The sequence below is a fragment of the Schistocerca gregaria genome, chromosome 2 (genome assembly GCF_023897955.1).
Source record: "Schistocerca gregaria isolate iqSchGreg1 chromosome 2, iqSchGreg1.2, whole genome shotgun sequence".
NCBI classification, from domain to species: Eukaryota; Metazoa; Arthropoda; class Insecta; order Orthoptera; family Acrididae; genus Schistocerca; species Schistocerca gregaria.
In genome coordinates this window covers 521,607,476-521,629,884 of record NC_064921.1, presented here as the reverse complement: position 1 = coordinate 521,629,884, position 22,409 = coordinate 521,607,476, and the positions used below count along the sequence as shown (strand labels likewise).

The 22,409-nt window shown below is 42.3% G+C and overlaps 1 protein-coding gene across 1 annotated transcript in view; it reads left to right on the top strand.

The window, feature by feature from the left end:
• The window catches only part of LOC126329999 (heparan-sulfate 6-O-sulfotransferase 2), a 39,009-nt gene that overhangs the window by 7,785 nt on the left and 8,815 nt on the right, over positions 1–22,409 (top strand). The window contains exon 3 of the mRNA XM_049996287.1: positions 22,237–22,384. Coding sequence (XP_049852244.1) covers positions 22,237–22,384 — 148 coding nt within the window. The remainder of the gene's footprint in view (positions 1–22,236; positions 22,385–22,409) is intronic.

The following is a 22,409-nucleotide window of genomic DNA, read 5'->3' as shown; positions in this document are numbered from 1 at the left end:
TCTGAAGTGCACAGGTTGTAACTTTCCCTGCAATATATCCTATGCTCCCATAACCCCATAACCCTCCTGGACTCAACCTTCGCTAGTCACTGTCCTCTCCCATCCAGCCCCCTCTCAGTTCCCATTACAGCACTTCACAGCTGTCAATTCACTGTCACAACAGTCTTTTAATTTCTTTTTAGTTTCTCTCCTTTCCACTACTTACCCCCCCCCCCCTTTCCCTTCCCTCCCCTCCCCATCTTCTCTCCTGCCCTCCGTCTAAACTGCAGCATTTCACTGTCCACCACCCCCACCATACTACTATTCCTCCCCCTCCCCACCCCAGCCTCCTGCTTACCACCAACCAGTCGCCATTCCCATCATGCACTGGTTCTGCTGCTCGCAGTGTGGTTTCAGACTGCAGGCTTATGTGCAAGTTGCGTTTGCATGATGTGTGTGTGTGTGTGTGTGTGTGTGTGTGTGTGTGTGTGTTGCTGACAAAAGTCTTAATGGCTGAAAGCTATAGTTGTGTAAATCTTTTTGTTGTGCCTGTCACGACTCAGCATATCTGCTATATGTTGAGTGGCAACTTTCCTTCTCTAATATTGTTAAATCACAGCATCATATTTCTCGCTCACAATGTTTTTAGATTTTCACCATATGCCCCCTTTCACTTCTATTTCCACTCAGTAGGTGAGCAGGCGGTCCTGTCTTGATGGTCATTTAGTGCATATTCAATGGTATGCCCTGCACAGAGATGCCATGCATGGGATATGCCACAAAGTAGGCCATTTGGCAACAGTTTGGGACAGTGGACGTGCCCAGAGCATCATCCGAGGCCCCTTCGTTTTCCCTGTACTCCTATATGGTCTCTGGTGCCCCACAAGTGTCACCCCAGCATGTTTCACTTATGTTGCTTATGGATGCGGAACCATTCAAGTTTCAGGTAGGCACAAGATGGAGGGTCAGCCTCAGTAACTTAGATACATACTGGCTCTTGTGCTGCCCTTTGTTGCAATTGCCACTACATCGTGTTGTGTTCTGTAGTAAACAATGTATTTCCTTGAAGGAACAGTTCTCTGTTATACACATTATGTGGAACAGCAACTTACATTGTTAATGTTAATTTGCTGTTGGCGCGGAATATTATTGGATTACATGCCTTTTCTGTTTTTGGTTTCCAGATAAGTGATAAGGTACATTTAGTGTCTCTTCAGTCCCCTTCCAAGATTTGGACTATTTACTGGAGTCAAACGACCAGTTATTTTAGACTACATTGGGTTGGGCAGAAAATTTCAAGGCATACCTCTCCCTTAAGCCATCTGTAATAATTAAATTTTATTGTCACCACGCCATTCCCTTCACCATGTACGACGAGGTCAAGGCCAAGTTGCAGTGTTGGCAGGAGCTCAGCATTGTTTCTTCGGTGGTGATTCAGAAGGTGGGTGGCACTGTGCACCTTTGCAGTGACTTTAAACAGCTTGTGCAGCACAGCCTACAGTCACCTCTAGACACCATTTCTCAAGAGTTTTTTTAATACTCAGCGCCTCATTTGTACTTTATCAGTTTATTTGCTTATATTATTGAGTCTCATTTATTGATGATATTTGGAGCAATTGATTCAGGGCATTCCTGGTTGCATGAACTACCTCAGTGACATCTGGGTCATGGGCTCCAAGCGAGAGTGGCATTTAAGGAATCTGAAAGCCATTGTCAAATGGCAGGCTGGCAACAGGAAGCCACTCCTTCAAAGTTAACCATGCCAAATCAGTATTTACAAAGCAGACGCCGCAAGTCGGGATAATTGCTTGGAAAGAGGGAGATTGTCAACTTGCAGGCACCCAATAACCGGAAGGATCTCCAGTTCATTTTGGGCAAAATTTTGTACAAGATGTTCAACTTTGCTTCCTCCACTTTTTCTGCAACATTTGAGGCTTTAATGAAACATATTGGTTACACATGTATTATTCAAAGTATTTTCCATCGTTGGCCACTACTTTCTCCATCTTTTGGGCTGTGTACGAATCCCACGCCGAAAAAATTGTTCATCTTTTGAAGCGATCCAATATGTGACTTCTTCGTGAGATCGGAAGTGTTGGTCAGCCAGGCCATGCGCCATTGATCTAAACAGGTGATAATCAGTGGAAGCAATGGCTGGAGAATATGGCAGGTGGGGTAGGACTTCCCATTTTAACGTTTCCAAGTATGTTTTGACCTCTTTTGCAACATGGGGTCGAGTGTTGTTGTGCTGCAAAATCACTTTATCATGCCTCTCACTGTATTGTAGCCGTTTGTCTTTTAATGCTCTGCTCAAATACATTAATTGTGTTCTATAATGAGCACCTGTGATTGTTTCACTTGGTTTTAACACCTCATAGTACATGACGCTGAGCTGGTCCCACCAAATGCAGAGCATGATCTTGGAGCCGTGAATATTCAGTTTGGCCATCGACATGGAAGCATGGCTGGGATATTCTCATGATTTTTTGCATTTAGAATTCTTGTAACGAACCCATTTTTCGTCCCCAGTCACAATGCGATGCAGAAATCCCTTCCCTTTTTGCTCTGAAACAATTGTACACAAACACACAAACGCTGTTCAACGTCTCTTGGTTTCAACTCATGCGGGACCCAAGTTCTTTCTTTCTGAATCATGCCCGTAGCTCTAAGGTGATTTGAAATGGCTTGCTGAGTCGCCCTCACTAATGGTGCCAATTTGTCTTGAGTTGACACGAGTCTTCACTCAGCAATGTCTCCAATTCTGCATCTTCAAAAACATTTTATCTTCCACCACTATGCCAGTCTACGACATTAAAATCACCATTCTTGAAGCGTTGAAACCACTCACGATATGTTCTTTCACTAATAGCGTCCTTACCATGCGTACTTGAGAGCATTCCATGAGACTCAGCTGCTGTTTTCTTCATATTGAAACAACACAGTAATAATTCCTGCAAATGATGAGAATTAGGCTTTTAAACTGACATTTTCTATCAAGACAACTTTAGGATGCAGACACAAATCGACTAATGTTTGAATGAGGTTGTGTTGACTAAGGTCCAAGCTAACTGCCTGACATCTGCAATCTGTCTCTTTTGTCCGCTACTTACTGTTGTCGCCACCTATCGGCAAATGGCAGAAGCAAAGTTGTACACCTTGTATTATGCTAAGTTCATTCCCCAGGCCACACACATTTGGCAGCCGCTTAACCAGCCTCGCTGAAAGGGTGTTAGTCTTGTCTGGTCTGCTGACTGTCAAGGGATTACCGTATTTTCTGGAATCTAAGTCGCACTTTTTTTCCGATTTTTGTAATCCAAAAAACCGCCTGTGGCTTAGAATCAAGCGCAAAGCAAGCGAAAGTTCTGAAAAATGTTGGTAGGTGCCGCCACAACTAACTTCTGCCGTCGAATATATGTTCTGCTACACAGGCATGTTTTCCAGGCACTAAGATAAATACTGGCGCCAAAACCTCTGCGTCAGTAAAAAAATCTTTAAAAATGTGGAAAACAAGCTTTTTCCTCCACCCCAAGTTTTGATGACTGCATTTTCATACATTATCCAACGAAGTAAATACAAATTCCGTATTGTTCATCTACGAATGTAGCAGCATTTCAATGTACTACGAAAATCCGACTTGCAAGACTGTTTGGGATGTCCGTCAATATGGCCAACTCTATGTTCAACTCTATGTTTTCCTACCTGTGAGAAGAGATGGGTGCTAATAGGAACTTTTATGAATTGTGAATCACACGCAGTATTCTCTTCACCATAAGAATAATACGAATATAAACATTTTGCCATGTATTCTTTCGTGTTTGCTGCTATCTCATTTAAATCCCGTCTGCCTAATAAACTATGGAACTAGAGTGGGACTACAGCAAACACGGAAGAATATACACATCATGTCATGTTTATATTCGTATTATTCTTATGCCTAATAGTGATGCAGTCAGAATTGAAGCACGGCAATTGACTAGATTTTTTAATCTAAAATGACTCTAATTTCTGTGCAGAATATATTGCACTAAAGAGGCGTCTGCAAAGATTTTCAAGGGGAGAAAAATTTTCGCTAAACTCTCATTCAGAACATCTTCTATCATACGCAGCCTATTATTTGTTGATCATTATCAAAGAAAGCAGCAGTGTAAGTAACAACAAATAGCAATCTCTTGCCATTGTTTCGCTAATGAGACGATTTCTCTCTCTCTCTCTCTCTCTCTCTCTCTCTCTCTCTCTCTCTCTCTCTCTCTCTCTCTCTCCCCCCCCCTCTCCCCCCCCCCCCCCCCGCCCCCCCCCCGTTTTTTTTTTGCGATGGCACGCACAAAAGCAAGCCATGCCGTGAGCGGCGACAGGCCGTAAACACTCATTATCAGAATGCGACAAACAATGCATGACACGATACAGTAAGCATTTTCAGCGTAGAGTGACGTAAACACCTATAACAAAGAGAACGGCACTTATCAGATCAAAGAAAAATAAGTAATCAATTCAAACCAGACGAAGCGCGTGAAAAAGGAAGGGTACCTGTATAAATATGGACGGAGCGCCTGATGCATAGCAATGGCTACATGGTAAAGTTCAACTGCTAAGCTTACGACTCGAACCAAACTACTGTAGCTGTATCATCATTTACTCAACCTAAATTGTGTCTCATATTACAATGGACCAACTTTGTTTCAATTTGGAGGTGTGGTCTAAAGCTTTTCCCTCCGCTTGAATTTTGAGTCTCAAATTTCAGGTGCGGCTTAGATTCGAGAAATATTTTTTTCCTTGATTTCGAGTCTCATTTTTCAGATGCGGCTTAGATTCAAGTAAATACGATATTAAGTCTATGAAAAAGTTTTTGCTCTGTTCTTTGTCTGGCTTCTGTTACACAAGGTGTACCTTTTAAGACTGGCTTGTGACACATTCCAGTATGGCATTGGTGTGTACCTGTCACATCAGAACTCAGATGTCACTGAGCATCCTATCACTTATGCATCAAAGACACTTTCTGCAGTACAGTGTAATTATTCACAGGTGGAAATTGAGGCACTGGCTATTATTTTCAGAATTAAAAAGTCTTAAATTTCCTTGTATGGGGCAAAGTTCCTGCTCACTGACCACAAGATGCTGGTTTCCTTAGTCGGCCTTCTTTTCAAGTTAGCGGATAGGAATGCCCAACCAACTGCAGAGTGGGGTGCTCCTCCTGAGTAGTTATTGTTATGACATTCAATACCAGCCCACTGGCCAGCATGCAAATGCAGATGCTCTGTTTGAGTCTCAGTGGGACTGGATCCGGAGTTTGACTGGTAGGAATCTTTCGTTTTCACCTAGGAAAATGCCTTTCAGCAGACTTTGCTAGATTTTACTTTGATGATGTGGGAGATAACTGACCCGCTTTTCCAGGTGGTATGAACAGAGTGCACTCTTTCAGGAGCAGATTTCATGTGCTCTACATTTTTTCTCCTACATGATTGACTCAGTGTTATCCAGAGGATCCTCGTGCTTGTCACAGAGGAGTAAAGCAGATGATGGATTGTCTCAACAGCATTGCATCCTCACCTACTCCAGCTGTTGTGTGCATAGCACTGGAGTATGCCTCATATCAAGGTTTAAGAAGTCATCATGTCTACTGGCAGGCAGTTCGTCGGAGTATTTAAAATCTTGTGTGGACTGGTGTGGGCTGTGCACAAAGCCAGACTGTGCAGCTGTATCAGTTTTCTCCTTGTCCAGCCTGGGAACACCCTTGGGGCAGAGTGCACATCAACTTTGTGGGCCTTTTTGTGGGAAGCACGTGACCATCGGTGGTCGACGCTTTGTCAGATTTGCCATAGGTCACCAATCTCTCGTCCACTGTGCCAACAGCAACTATTCGAGCGTTGTTGGTCATCACTGTTATTGACAGGGCCTCCCAGACCCTCATGTCTGATAACCGTAGGAAATTTGTGTTGTGTGAGATTGAAGATCTTTGCATTCACAGTGGTATCCAGTATCTGACTACTGCCTGTTTCACCTGGCTTATAATTCATAGGTAGAGTGCTTTGTGCTTCTGTTGAAGATAAAAAGTAAAATGTCCATGTGCGCCATGCACTAAGTCAATGCTCTGTCGAATTTCTTGGCTACATTCTGGACAATGCCAATTAGCCGGTGTAGTCCAGCAGAATGATTGCATGGGGGCCAGCTGTGGGATTTCAGATTTGTTGCACTCTTGAGTCCCATGCCCCTGACCGTCGTAGCCAGCTGTATTTTCCTCATGGGGTTGCTGTTTGGTTGCAGTCTTTTGACCAATGACAGGGGTGGTGCTGGTGTAATGTTGAGCTACAAAGGTTGACAGTTGTTTGTGGCAGATGTCAGTCAGAAATACCTTTAGCAGTCACGGCATTAACCCGGTGAGAGACTCACAGTTGTGGCAGCATGCTCATCCTTACTGCCCCAAATCGGAGCACTTTCCCTCTAAGGTGCTTTCATTGGCAACACATTTTCGCATTGCTAAAGGGAAGATAGCTTTCAGCGGTTACTGAGGGCTGAGAAAAAGGCGATATATTTTTAGCATTGATACTGAAACCATGTAGTATTATTTGTGCTTCGACCATAAGAAACTGTCATTAATTGCTGCCACTTCAAGTTACATGTATTGCCTGAGTCATAGATTATGTTGGAAGGTTACAGTTTGAGAGTTAGTAAAATCAGTGAATGTGCTGATGTGAGAAGCAGTGCGGGATTACAAGCTGCTGTCTTCAGGTTGTCTAGCATCCTTGAATATAACTCATTATACATAATCTAAACTGTCTCACCATATACCGTAAAACATGATTGACTAAGCATAATTGTCTTCGTCTTACTTTAAGGCAGCTACAAACCTCATCAGTACCATGTACTATACTCCAGGCACACAATCGTCCATCAGTCATTGATGACTGCCAGTTCTGTTAGACAGTTCAGGCAGTAATTTTGTACATGATATGAGCCCACAAAATTATTTTTATCGTGAAAAGTGCATATTGGGAGGGCTTTGACTTTTTCAACAATAAATGATATGTCTCACTGTCTAATCATAGAATGTACCAAACTAGACAGTTTTCATTAACTGTACACAACCAACTTCTTCCATTTTGTGTGTTACAGTGGCACTATACGTAGCTTGGCTACAATAATTCATTCACTTTGCAGTTCATAGTAGTTCACCTGCGATCCTATTTTTTTATTCAGTGTTAGACCTACTACTGCCTTACCCATATTATATTTATAATTGTGTACGCACCTGATCAGAAGTCCTGTTCATCCTGCCATCAAACTTCACAAATTCCCACTATACCTAAAATCAATCTATCCACTTCCCTAAAATTCTCCAACCTACCTATCTGGTTAAGGGCTCTAGCATTCCACACCCTGACCCATAGAATATCAGTTTTCTTTTTCCTGGTGAGATCATCCTCCTGAGTAGTTTTCACCCAAAGATTTGAAAGGGGCACTATTTTTACCTCTGGAATATTGTACCCAAGAGGATGCCATCATCATTTAACCCTACAGTAATACTACGTGTCCTCAGTTAGAGTAATGGTTGTGGTTTCCCCTTGCTTTCAGCCATTCACAGTACCAGCAAAGCAACGCCATGTTGATTGATGTTAAAGGCCAGGTCAGTCAATCATCCAGGCTGTTGCCCCTGATACTACAAAAAAGGCTGCTGCCCCTCTTTAGGAACCACACATTTGCCCTTCTGCCATGTTGTAGGCAACTTAAGTGCCAGGTGGGGGGGGGGGGGGGGGGGGGGGGCTTGCATGCCTCAGTGATGTTGAGTGCTGTGTCAACAGTAGCATAGCTCCTGGCAGGGTCACCCAAGCTGGGCATGCCACAATGGAGGGGCCTGATGTAGACTTACGGAAGGGAGGGCTGGGTTTGGGTAAAGTAACCCTGGGTTTCCTGAGCTGTGCTTTGGCCAGTGCCATCAGATGTCTTCTACTGTAAACTATGAGCATACTCCAGGGACCATTGTTAGGCATGGTGGTGTAATGGTGAGTATTTTTTTCCTAGAAAGGGGCTGTTGACTTCAACATATGGACTGCGAGCACATGTATAAAAAATACCTTCAGCCTCAAGTTGTGATGTGTACTGGAGAGGTGAATGGCTGTTGAGGTAAAACACAGTCTTTAGAGGGCAACCTTTGGGGCACCTGCTGCCTCCCAATTGTATAAGGCTTTCTCAGGCATGAGGGACTGTTTGGTCGACATTTCAAACAACAAAGTCCGTGAAACTTGTGGAAAAGAAAGCGACGGTTTTCACGAATAGTTTCATCAACTTTAGCGACAAGATCATCAGTCACAATGCTCAGGTGTCCACACTTTTCTTCATAATGAATGGTGGTTCAGCCATTTTTAAACCAAATGCACCATTTCCGGAAGGAACATTCACTCATTACATTGTTCACATACACTTTGCACAGTTCACGGTAAATTTTTATACGTTTTAGGTTCTTTGCCAACAAAAACCGTATCACAGACCCTACCTCACAACTGGTGGGATTTTCAATTGCTGCACACATTTCAAATTTGAATAAAAAAAAAAAAAAAACAGACACACAGAGACATTTCCACTGTCATGGATGGTTGCCGACTGAGCTGCCAACCACGCATATACCAAAATATACGCAATCGGTGCACGCCTAGCGGCATCAGATGGAAACATTTTCTACTTTCTGAATAGCCCCACGTATGAGTGTCACAAAAGAGCAAAATTATTTGAGGAGAATGAATGGCACATTGAAGAAAACTGAATATTTATTTTAGTTTTCAACACTTTGGAATTCCCTGAACATATTCTTGCAGACCAAATCCAGACATATTCTTGGAGGCAAAATGTGCGATAAGGATCGACCATTTCCTCCCAACCCAATGAGGAGTTTCAAATATCAAGATTCAGTCATACCACTACAGCATGTAACGGAAGAGCTATATGTGGCAGTTGTGGAGGCTTAGTTCATAAATCAGGTGAGTTTTGTACACTTCCTCTGAAATGTATAAATTGCTCCAGGGAACAACCAGTATGGAGCAGAAAATGTGGGGTCTGGAGCTGAAAGTTACAAAATGTGTATCCTGTGGTGTAGTTAAAAAAAGCTTTCAAAGCTGTGCAACCTTCAGTGTTTGGTACTCCTTTTTGCACTAGCCCCTTAAGAAGCCATTCACTAAGTGTGATGCCTCCACACGTACCCAGAACACAGATTCAGTTCCCAGTAAATGCACTTGTCAGTGTACCTTGTGGGCAAAAGCTACACTTGAAACTGAAATCACTTGGAAGCCGTCAACAGTGTAACCTCACATACTACTGCATACCATCAGAAGCCTTTGAAGTCATCCTCTTTATCTATGCAACCAACTCTCCTAACTAGTAAGGAAAAATGTCACACCAAAAGTCATTCAGAATTGAAGTAAGTCACAGCTAAACCATCGTATTGATGATTTCTCTTCCTTCCCAGTGGTGACTTTATTGTTGAGAATATTGATATCCACTTGGAGGAAATAAAGAGCTGGGCATCAAATGCTCCCCCCAACCTCTATGGTAAAACACCATAGATGAGAGCAAAGGACAAGGACAGCCATTGTTAATGAAAGGCTCCCTCAGTGATATCCATATTGCAGTGGAACTTAAATGGATACCAGTCGCTTTGGGGAGAGTTACAACTCCTGTTCATGGAGAGTCAGTGAGAGAAAATCCCTGACGGTCGCAGTGAACTTAGTGTAGCTGCTTGACACATCTGCTTCAGTCAGTCACACAATGTGATTTTGTGTTTGTCTCTGTGGCAACAACTCAGTGTGCCCCCGGTGGGTTCAGGGGTAAGAAAAGGCTTGTGGTATTCCTGCCTGTTGTAAGAGGCGACTAAAAGGGGCCTAAAATGTTTCGGCCTATATGTGATGGTCCCCTCTCGGGTTTGACGTCCATCTTTCCAAATTCTTCCGAAGAGTGAGCCAGGTGCCTTATATGGTGCATTTTGTCCATCGTGCATTGAGACCTCTAGCCAGCTTTATCGTTGTCGCATTGCTGTCCCGCTCGTTCTCCAGCTCTTGGGCGAGAATATGTTCCTTGGTGCAATTTCCACTATCCACTGTGCAGTGTTGTTTTTTGCGGAGATGACGATCGTGGACTTCCTTGCACGTAACATGCAGCACGGCAGCCAGTCCGTTGTGGTGGGGCTGCCATGTACCCTGTTAGTTGTAGCCTGCTGACAACAAAGGGATCACTCTACTGATGCCTGGGCCGTTAACTCCCCACGTATGCCAAGGATAAGATGCCCATCTCCCAGGGGCATCGGGACTCCTGGCAATGGCCCTGCTGTCAGGTGGCCATTGCTGTGGCTGGGTGGTGGCATAAGGGTGGATGACACGCAATGAAGCGTGGCACATCTTCTCTTGCTGGTGGCCAACCACCAGCAGTCTAAGCGTTCGAGGGCTCACTTCAAAGCTAACATGTATGACCCCAAATCGTTCCTCTCCCTGGCCACACCATGGGACGAACATAAGGCTATGAATGACAGTGAAATGTATTCGCGCCGATATCTCGTCTGTGCCCTAGCTGTTGGGGAATTCTTTGTGTCTGTGAAGCCTCAGTTCTTTTTAGAGCATTTAGAGGACAAGTTCGGGGAGGTGGAGGGCTTGTCCAAAATGTGGTCCAGGTCAGTCTTGCTACAAACAGCATCCTCTGCCCAGTCATGGGCCTTGCTCGCTTGTAAGAAGCTGGGGGATGTTTCAGTTACTATCGCGCCCCATAAAAGCTTAAATATGGTCCAGGGCATTATTTTCCACAGGGATCTTCTTTTACGGTCCAATGGTGAGCTGCGCGCCAACTTAGTTGTCCATTTCGTCTGGCGTGTCCACTGGGGTCCGAGGGATCATTAAGTTACCACCAGAGCCTTCATCTTGGCCTTCAATGGTGACACATTACCTGAGAAGGTCAAGGTGATGGTCTACCGCTGTGATGTCAAGCCATATATCCCTCCCCCGATGCGTTGCTTCAAGTGTTGGAAGTTTGGCCATGTCTTCCCGCCGTGCTTCCAGCCTCATATGTCGCGATTTTGGTCATCCATCCCATCCTGATACTCCATGTGCCCCACCTCCCATGTGTGTCAACTGCAGAGAGCACCATCCCCCTTGCTCACTGGACTGTAAGATTCTCCAGAAAGAAAGGAAAATAATGGAATACAAGACCCTGGACCGACTGACCTACACTGAGGCCTAAGCGGAAATTTGAATGGCTTTATCCCGTGCGCGTGATGTCATCTTATGCCGCCACTGTCACTCCTGCTACAGTTCCATCAGCTGCACCACATACAGTCAGCTCTCAGAGTCGAATGACCACACCTGCCCCCTTGATTATGGGGGGCACTTCCGTCCCTGTTGCTCCCGCACCACCTACTTTGGGAGCAGCACCCCTTCAACCACCAGGGACGTTGGACCCCACTTCTAAGCTGGAGACGCATAAGTCTCTCGCTAGGAAGGGTTCCCTTGGGTCACACCCTTCCCAAGTTCCTACCAGCAGCACAGCAGACACCCAACAGTGGCTGAAGAAGCCACAAGTCGCTGGCCGTCGAGCTTCGCGATCCTCTTCAGTCCTGGAGACTGACTCCAAGAAGCACTCCCAGCAAGGGCAACCAAGGGAAGAGTGCGCGAAAGCGAAATTGAAGACCCCTAAGGCCACGGTACCTGAGGTGGCACCCACTCCACCACTACCTACAAGCTCTGCGTCTGAGGATAACGTGGAGATTCTTGCGACCACTGAGGACCCTGATCTCGCCAGTCCCTCGGACATGATGGATGTCGCTCCTGTCGGTACTCAATTGGTGGCACCAGGTGACCCAGCAGCGTAATTTGCCTCCTCGGTTACTTTCCGCCTTTCTTGGCCATGGACAGTGTCATCCTCCAGTGGGACTTCATTCCTGACTACACTGATAGCCCACTTGCCGCCACCTTTTCTGTTCATAGGCAATTTCAACACCCAGAACCCTCTATGGGGTGGATCAGTGGCAACAGGTCGAGGCAGCACCGTTGAGCATGTATTGGCACAGTTTGACCTTTCCCTTTTAAATGATGGTGCCTTCACACATTTCAGTGTGGCGCATGGCACGCACTCAGCCATCGACCTTTCGATCTGCAACCCTAGCCTCTTACCGTCTGACCAATGGAGTGTGCATGATGACTTGTGCGGTAGTGACCACTTTCTATCACTGCCACAGCGTCACCCCATTAGCCTCACCAACATTCTTTGCAATTTACTCAAATGCATGGTGAGCCGGCGGTTGAGTTGGCTCCTTGTGTCTCGGGACCTCCTGGCTCTGTCCCAGGGCAGTTTTCGCCAAGGACGCTCCACCATAGACAACTTGGTGTACCTGGAGTCTGCCATTCGGTCAGCCTTTTACCAGTGACAACACCGCATCGCCGTCTTTTTCGATCTCACGAAGGCCTATGATACTACTTGGCGACACCACATTCTTACTACTCTGCATGATTGGGGTCTTCGGGGACCACTCCCGATTTTTATACAGAACTTTTTATTCTGCCGCACTTTCTGAGTCTGTGTCAGTTCTTCCCATAGCGCACCCTATCCACAAGAGAATGGGGTCCCACAGGGCTCTGTCCTGAGCGACCCACTCTTTCTAATTGCCATCAATAGTCTTGTGCTTGCAGTAGGATCATCAGTCTCTCCCCTCCTCTATGCTGATGATTTTTGTATTTCTTTCTGCTCCTCTTCTACTGTTGTAGCTGAACCCCGTCTGCAGAGAGCTATACGGAAGGCGCAGTCATTGGCCCTCAATCACAGCTTCCGGTTTTCAGCCACCAAAACTTGTGTGATGCACTTCTGTTGCTGTCGTACCGTCCACCCCCATCCCGAACTTCACCTCGATGACCAACTACTAGGTGTAGTGGAGACTTACCACTTCCTGGGAGTGGTCTTTGATGCCCGCTTAAGTTGGCTTCCCCATATTCGTCAGCTTAAAGACAAGTGCTGGCGGCATCTCAATCTACTTCGATGCCTGAGCCACACCGACTGGGGTGCTGATCGTTGTACACTGCTGCGGCTGTACCAAGAAGTTGTACAGTCCCATGTTGCTTACAGAAGCGTGGCGTATGGTTCAGCAGCCCCTTCTGTACTGCGTCTACTAGACCCTGTCCACCACTGTGGAGTTTGCCTCGCTACAGGAGCTTTTCGATCTAGCCCTGTGAACAGCCTCATTGTAGAAGCGGGCGTTCCTCCATTGCAGCTCTGGCGGCAACTATTGCTTGCAAACTATACCTCACACTTACATAGTTCACCTCGCCACCCAAATTACCATATTTCTTTCCCCAAAACGGTGGTCCATCTCCTGCAACGGCGGCCCAGAATTGGGAATCCCTTCGCTGTCCATGGCCGGTCACTTCTTCACGACCTTGACACTTCCCCCCTACTACCTTTCGTGCAGACTCATTTCCGTACCCCTCCATGGTCAACACCTCAGCCGCAGCTTTGGCTGGACCTATTGCTTGGTCCCTAAGGCTCATTCCCACCTGAGGTCCTCCACCAGAATTTCCTCTCTGTTCTTGGCAAGTTTGGGGACTCAGACATCATCTACACTGATGGCTCACTGGTCGACGGTCTTGTTGGCTTTGCTTACACTCATGTGGACCATACAGAGTAATGCTCCTTGCTGGTTGGCTGCAGCATATTCACTCCAGAGCTAGTTGCTATTTGTTGCGCTCGTGAACATATCTGCTCCTGCTCTAGTGAATCCTACATCATTTGTAGTGACTCCTTAAGCAGCCTACAAGCCCTCAATCAGTGCTTCCCTAGGCATCCTTTGGTATTGTTAATCCAGGAGTCTCTTTATGCCCTCTGCATTAGTGGACGCTCAGCGACCTTCATTTGGACCCCAGGCCATGTTGGGATACCGGGCAATGAACATGTTGACCGTCTGGCCAAACAAGCCACCAGTAAACCATCTCTGGACATTCGCCACCAAGAAACCGATTTGCGAGCAGTCTTCCGTCACAAAGTTTTCGCGATTTGGGACTCTGAATGGCGCAACCTGACTGCACCAAACTTACTCCGTGCTATCAAGGAGACGACGAATGTGTGGCGGTCATCCATGCGAGCCACTCGCATGGAATCAGTTGTCCTTTGTCAGCTCCTCATTGGCCACACCCGGATGATGCCCAGCTATTTACTGCGCCATGAGAACCCGCCTCTGTGTCACTGCGGGTCAGCTTTGACAGTGGTCCACATTTTGTTGGCCTGCCCCCTTTTAACTGTGCTCAGGCAGATGTTTGCACTGCCCTTTTAACAGATGACACTGCCATGGCAGGCTTAGTTTTGCGTTTAATTCAGGCAGGGGTCTTTTATCACTTGATCTAAGTGTTTGTCGTTTTTTGTGTTTAGTCTGGCCTTTGGTCTACGATTTTAGACTGGGTTTTTTAGTGTGTTTCTCGGTGGTTGGCTTTTCCTTTTTTGTCTCTATGGTTGGCCAACCACTGTCACACTCTGTGTGATTTTAATTCCTTTTGTCTGGTCTCCGTCTGAGTCTTTCTTGTCCTGTGTCATCTCTTGTCATCTCCATTGTTTGTTTTTATTCTTTGTGGGTGCTTGAAGATTTTTGGAAAAGGGATCGATGGCCCTAGCAGTCTGGTCCCTTCAATCCCACAAACCAACCAACAACTCAGTGTTGTTGCAGGTGTATAAATGACTATCATTTTGACCTGCAGTCAGTTTCGTTTCACAGTTGAAAGCTGACAACAGCACTGCCAGCTGTCAAGGATCTGCCCTCACAGACTGTCGTACAGACACTTTAAAATTGTGACCAAATATTGATCGTATAAATAAATAATATATTCTTTGTCTATTTATGCACATTACATTACATTTAAATATATTCAAGGAGGGCTGTCGATCCTTGCAGTAGATGTTTGTCATCTATAAGTATCTGCATTTTGCAACAGTTTGATCTCCCTGTTCTGTACAGCATCATCTGTGAACAGCGTCATAGGGATACAAATGCTATCTGTCAGGCCATTACTTGTATCGTGAATAGTAAGTGCCCTGTCACATTACCTCAAGTTAAGCACATCATTACTTCCACTTCTGATGGTGCTTACTGATTTCTGTTTGCTAGGCAGTCTTCAGTTCAGTTGCATACCTATTCATAAATTTTGTATTCATGTAATTTCCCCCACCTCCCTAGATAATGGTGTGGAAATGTGTCAGAGACTTCCTGAAAGTCAAGAAACATGCTGTCATCTTTATTTCCACAATCTGACGTCTGCTGGATCTCATGAATTAGCATAACAAGTTGAGTTTACAAGGATAGGTGATGGCAGAAACCATTTTGATTCCTTCTGAGTAGTTTTTCAGTCCCCAGAAAAAAAGTCATCATGCGTGAGCATAAAGTATGTTCCATAATTCTACCACATATTGATAAGTAGTAAGATAAGTCTATTATTCTGTGTGATGTCCTGTGACTATCCTTACAGACTCAGAACAACATTTCTTCCGCTCACACTTTGTTATAATTGTAGCTTTTCCATAAACTGTTGTTAGAGATGGGGGCCCAGTAATTCTGTTTATTATTTCTAGTATTTTTTAGCACCCTAATGGGTACTGTAACCTTCCTTACATTGAGCAATGTTTGGTGTCATCGTGATCAAAGAGTAACTAGATTAATTTGTTACCTTTGTTGGTTTTACAACAAGCTAAAGCTTTTAGCATTTTCTCTACAACTTTGCAGAGAAAATCGTGCTTTCAAATTTATTGAAAGTTTTTGACATACCAATACTTACACTTTTTTAACTGTGTTCAACTTTTGTTTCTCAGCTATAAGGATTTGATTTCATTTGAATCTGGTGCAGCTCTCTTCTGCTTTCACAGTAACTTCCTAACATTGTTTTGAACCAGGGTGGGACCCTTCCCACTCCTCGTTATCTTTCATCCCCACATTAATCTTGTCAGAGTTGAATGTTTCCTTCTAACTGCTCAGACATAATTTCACAACTCTTAACTTTTGGTTCAACACTAGTGATCAGTTGAACTGTAATAGCCTTCTGGTTACTGATTCTATATTCACTGAATAGAAAAGTTCAGGCCTGTTTATTGCCAGCAGGGTGGTTGTATTTCGTGGTTGGGTTTTCTCACCCATTGCTAAAAGTAATTTTTAGAAAAAGCTTTACGTGTAGTGTCAAAGATAGTTTGCGCCACCAGCTATTCTACAATTTTTGTTTGAAACATTCCACTACTTGGACACTTGATGTGAGCAATTGATAAAAACATCCATCTTTGCTGCTTTTCTTCACTGTGACACACCACATTCTGACACTGCATTTAAATCATTAGACACGGTATAAGTTTTCTGTAACATTAAATAAACCAGCAGATGACATAGTAATAGTTGCTGACACTAACAGTGAATAATTTGTCAAATATATTGGGTGGTTGACAATTGTGCGCTAGTTCAAATAAGTCTAACAACATTGTACTTATGAAAGAAAAATGATAAGCATCAGTACATAATAACATTGAGAGAAAAAAATTAAGCTAGGAAACACGTTCATACTTAGCTCCTATTATTAATTCTTTACAGATGACAACAGCTGCTCTGTAGGGATTAGAAGAACAATAGCTTTGGCTAAACGAGCATTTGCAAACAAGATACAACTTGTAACAAATTCTTAAGCAGTGAAAAAAGGAAGGATTTTGTGAAACATACATCTGGACTATGTTGCTGTATGATTGAAAACACATGTTTTTCACCTGTTATAACTTCCTTTAAAAGTTCTGGATCATTGTTGACTACATTCAACAATTCCTGAGTAATGTCTATGTGACATCATTTTTGGTTAAAATTCAACAGTTTCAGGACAAACTTTGTCACTACATATTTCACACCCAAAACATCTGAAAAAATTGCTTGGCATGAGCCAAATGATATGCCAACATCATCAGCAACCTCTGTGATGGTAATTAGGTGATTTTCCAGAACTGTTTTCTGTACTTCTTCCATATTGTCGTCAGTAGTTCGTATGCTAGGGCATCCACAGAGATTGTTGTCTTCAGTGTCTTATCGACCATCCTTGAAACATTTATACCACTGATAAACTCTTGTCTTACTCATAGTAGATCTGTCAAAAGCCAGGTGCCGCACTTTATTCCACTTTTCAAGCAAAATATAATTCACATTCTTGGATCCATCTTTTTCAAAAGCAAAAATTTGACGAGCTCTTGAAAACATAGCTTTTTGACCATCAGCAATAAACTAAATATTTAAAACAGCTGAAAATGCAAGCATACATTAGTAAGATGTGTACCAACAAGATAAAAAAATTGAAAATCGGATACATAAACCCTGCAAAATTTTAAAAAAATCCTGTTACTTTTTTGTCACACATTGTAAACAGCGTCTTTAAAAACATTTTTGAGGGCAAGATTTTTTTTAAAAAAGAAGAAGAGGAAAGCCAAGAAAGTTTGTTATGGAGGAAGTGGTAATGAGCATGGGATACCGAAAGTATGAATAAATGAAGAGAAATACAGACAAAATGAGTGAACTCTGGCAGTAATAAGATGTTAATATGTTAATCTTTAGTAAATGGTGATGAAGAAATTGATTGGTATCAATGGAATCCAACCTATCCTTGTATACATTCTGTTCCGATTTTTATGTTTGACTACTAGTTATTTCCATTTACTGCCAATTTTCGGTTCTGAGTTTTATGTACCTATTATCAATCGTGAGTCTAATTCTGGGATCTTACCAAGATTGTTTCTGCAGCTGACTATTATTAGCTTTAAATTTTCTTTTTATAATTTTAAATTGGGTGTGTTCTCTTCCATAAGAATTACAGGTGACCTGTTCGTGGCTCTGTGGTGTACTACATCTAACTGCTCAGCCAGTATACAGAATTGTTTCTCTAACCAATGATATCCTAATGTGTGTGCAACACGTACTATGCTACCTGTTAAAAAGTAATTATGAACATCAGAGTTGAAATTAAAATGAATATGTGCTTCCCAAACCAAGCGTAGGGGTTAACACACTGGACTCGCATTTGGGAGGATGATTGTTCAAATCCATACCTGACCATCCAGATTTAGTTTTGCCATGATTTCCATAAATTGCTCCAGGCAAATGGTAGGATGGTTCCCATGAAAGTGTACAGCCAATTTCCTTCATTGTCCTTGGGACAGTCTGAGCTTGTGCTCTTTCTCTAATGATATCGATTCAACGAGATGTTGAATTTTAATCTTCAATGATTCCTTGCTTTTTAGTAAGACTCTTCTTCTTTCTGAATTTTCAAAACCAATGTAACAGCGATCAAAGTCAAACTTATTTCCCTTTTATTTTATTTATTCTGTTACTACAGCTAGGCTTTAAACATTTTCAACAGGAAAATTCCCCTTTGATTGTAATGAATTGGTATTTTCTTATCTTCTGACTTGTACAAAATAAAATGATTCTTCTGTTTCCAGATATTGTTGAACTTTCATTAAATATATGGAAGTATAAACATCTAGTTTGAGTAGTAGCTAAGGTCATACTAAACTAAAAGTTGTACAGTATTTTCATTCAATTTTTTTCCATTCTGTTTTTCATTCTATTTTGTCTTTCATGTTCAGTTAAGTATGTAGGGATGCAGTGCTTTGTGGTCCTCCTCAGTATGCTGTACAGCGTTGGTAGCTCCATGAAGCACCTGCTGTGACTTACCAGATTTCTGCTGTTGAGCTCCATCTGCTGCACACCACTCAAGGAGTAACTCTAGCAAAAAATGAAAATACATACAAGTATTTGAACATATATAGGATATCATCTACCTAACAGCTTTTTGTGTCTTTCCTTGCGATTGGAGGTCTGGGGGACTTTGGCCATTCACTTATGTAAGAGAATAAAACATCTACAGCCACCCTTAAGATGTTATTTATTGTGTGGCTATCAGATCCATCAGTGGCTAACAGTTAGAAATGGCTTTCACAGACTTCCTGTAATAACGATGTTGCCTCTCCAACCACCATCTATCACTTGACTGATTGGAGAAACATTTAAACTAGAATGTCCAGTTTTGAATGTTTCTCCATTTAATTGATAGTAACAACATTGTGGTTACAGGAAGGCTGCAAAAACCAATTATAGATATTGACCACTGATGCATCATGTATACAGATGGTGTTATCCTCCTCAACATCAGCTAAGGCCTGAAGATGGTGCACTGAAGCACTGAAATGGGAGAGTCATACAATAAATGACATCATAAGGACAGCTGTAGGTGTTTCACTTTCTTACATAACAGCTTTTTGGACTGCTCTTGCCTGCTATTTAATTATTATTAAAGTTATAATGAAGTTTTTGGTTAGCAAGCTTGCCCATTTGTATGTGTTAAGGGTACATAAATTTTCATACCTCTAGTACTTACAAGAAAATTTCCAAATTTAATTCAGCCGAATTCTGTACAGTCACGCTGAGGAAAACTGATTCCATAGCAACCTACTAAGTGGGACCATATAATTCTCCAGCAAAGATTTGTAGGTGCAGAAATTTGCACCTGAGATTTCGTAGAACTGAAGGAACCTCAAGTTTAAGCCACCCACCCAGCAAAGGGCCACAGACAGTCGTAAAGATGTTTCATAAAACACAGAGTGTGTTTTCACCTTGTGAGCAAGTCTGGAAGTCGCCAGTGCTTCAACTAGCTGGCTAAAGCAACTGAAATGGTCCCTAAAACCTGGTTACTGGTATCAGTGGTGTCAACATGAGCCAAATTTGTTACTGGCTGTCTCTTCTCCACATCTTAAACAAGTTTGCCAGCAAGCATACTGAATCTACATTGGGCTTCTTCCCAGCATAATTGTTATTTTTCTAATGGACTCCATTAACCACTTGATACTGGAATTGCCATTAATGAGTAACTGCTCCTGTGCAAGTTCAGATCTGACAGGAAGATTGGTCATATTCTCAGTATGTGAGAAAGCCCTTGCTGGCTCATTTGTTCTTTCAGCCATCAGTAATACAATATATTTGTTGTTAAGACTCATAGGAACAACCATACAGCCAAAAACTACAACAAAATGTCCAGCTGTTTGTGTACTGGCCAGTTCCTCCTGCATTTGCAAAGAAGCAGCATATTTCAGTATTTTATAGAATCAGTTAAGAAGGTGAAAGCATTAGTAAAACTTTATGAGCTGATAACAGAAGAAGTGAGACATTGTTACTTTTACCATGGCTGGAGCTGGCTTGTGTACTCTGCTCCACTTAGATAGATGTGCAGTCTTCATGCTCATGAAATACTCAAATAATTAAGGAGAGTGAAATGTACAACTGAATACAGTTAAAAAAAGAAATCACTACTATTCATTTCCACTCAAAAACACATAATAAAGTGACTGAGTAAACATTCCATTAACTAATTACTGCAGCAACTGACTGTTCACTGCTGCCACACTACACTTTACTTTTTTTCTTTCCTATCCTTTAGATCTACTCGTGACACACTACACTTTACTTTTTTATCTTTCCTATCCTTTAGATCTACTGATTGACTTAATTTCTAATTACTCATTGCCAGAAATCTGTAAATCCAGTCATCTGCAAGTAGATTTACCCTTTTATTGTCTGCTCACGTAATTTCATTCTTAAAACCCACCGGGATTTCTTGAACCCTTACTTGCAATTCAGATGTCACATTATCTGCTGTTGCTGTTAAGTTCTTTGTTAACCCACCATACTATGGTCAATTGTTTATCCAGTTTTAGAACTTCACCATTGTTCAAGATTCCACTATCCTGATACAAGACTCTTCTGTTTTAATTCATGATTATTCTGTCAAATTAATTTGACTGTGCTTTGTTATTTTTCCCAAGACTGTTAAAAGTCCAGGAACACGCACAACAATCAATCTTTTGTCTATGGAACTGTATGACTCAACTTCCATGTAGATTGTTGCTCCATATTCTAGATTTTCCAAAGTGCCATTATTTTGATTTTCTGCAAGTGCATGTTCAGAACTTCTTGAACAATTGTTCACAGATCCTGTACCTGGTCTATACTACTAGAAATGTGATACAGCTAATTTAAGCCCAAATCTTGTGAAAGAAAATAAATCTATTAACACTGATTGAATGGCTTGTATCAAGACAATAAAACAGCTCTGAGTCACCACCGCTACATGTATTTTAATAGCTACTCTTCTAGTTATATTTTTGAACTACATACTTGTATATCCAATGAAACCTACTGTAAATACAGTCTACTTTTGAAAGAGCAGTCATAATTAATTTGACCTACCATGAGCTGCAGTGGTTGCCTGCTCATCAGTAATGAAAACTGCTGATGAGCAGTTGAATCCTGTATTATTTTCGTACTATATAAGTCCTTCGAGTGTGTCGATCTATAATTAATAAGTGCGCTTCTGCTTTGTGAACTACTCACTTGAAAACATTAAAATACCAAAATCTGACCCAAATTGAATAAATAAGTTAAAACAATTTGGAAATAATTTGACATGGCTTGAAACACTCTAACTACTTCCAGTTACCCAACACTATATTTTAACCAGTGCTTAACTACACAAGTGAAGTACAATCATTCACGTATATGTATCAGCACTTACACACATTCAAACATGTGTAACTATAGACATAATGATATTCATTACTTTGACAATGAGAGTATTCAGCCACAACAATGTATTGTGACTTTTCACATAGTCAGAAAATTACTTGACTTTAGTTGTGGTAGCAGTTAAGGCTTAACAACCCAACACAGAGAAACATAATTGTGATTTATGCCTAATAAAAAGTATTCTGCATATTACTAACAAAATTTCAATGTATAGTGAAAAAAATGTTGGAAGTGAATACTGCTTGTACAGCAGTAGATACATCAGCCACTAACAAATGTTGACTCCATAGATATAAGCATTTGCTTGACATGAGTGGTCATTAACATATAGTACATAAATTATTTGTCAAAAAAAAGTTCCTGGTTAAAAGTTGTGTTGTGTCTCTTATGCACAAGCTGGGATTTTGCCATTGTTGGCCCAGTATTTTACACAATTCACTAAATTATGATAAAGACTACTTGTAAGCAGGCCCTGATTATTTTATTATAAGAACAAATTTTGTGTGATATAGACAGCATGCAAACTTTCAGGTAGTTTTTTTTATGTGCATTTCCCTTGTGTGGAAAATGCAAAAGATATTACAAGCTATAAACACCACCTGATTTTCAGTTGTAAAGGAATAGTTCATTGTCAGTTTCTTAACGTTTCTATACTTTTTTGGCAGACAAACACGCATGCTTGCTGACTTGGCTTTGGTGGGTTGCTACAATATGAGTTATATGTCTCCAGTTGAGCGTGATCGTGTAATGTTGGCAAGTGCGAAGAAGAATCTAGCATCTATGGCTTTTTTTGGATTAACTGAGTATCAAAAGGTACAGTTGAAGGAATGCTGTTCTA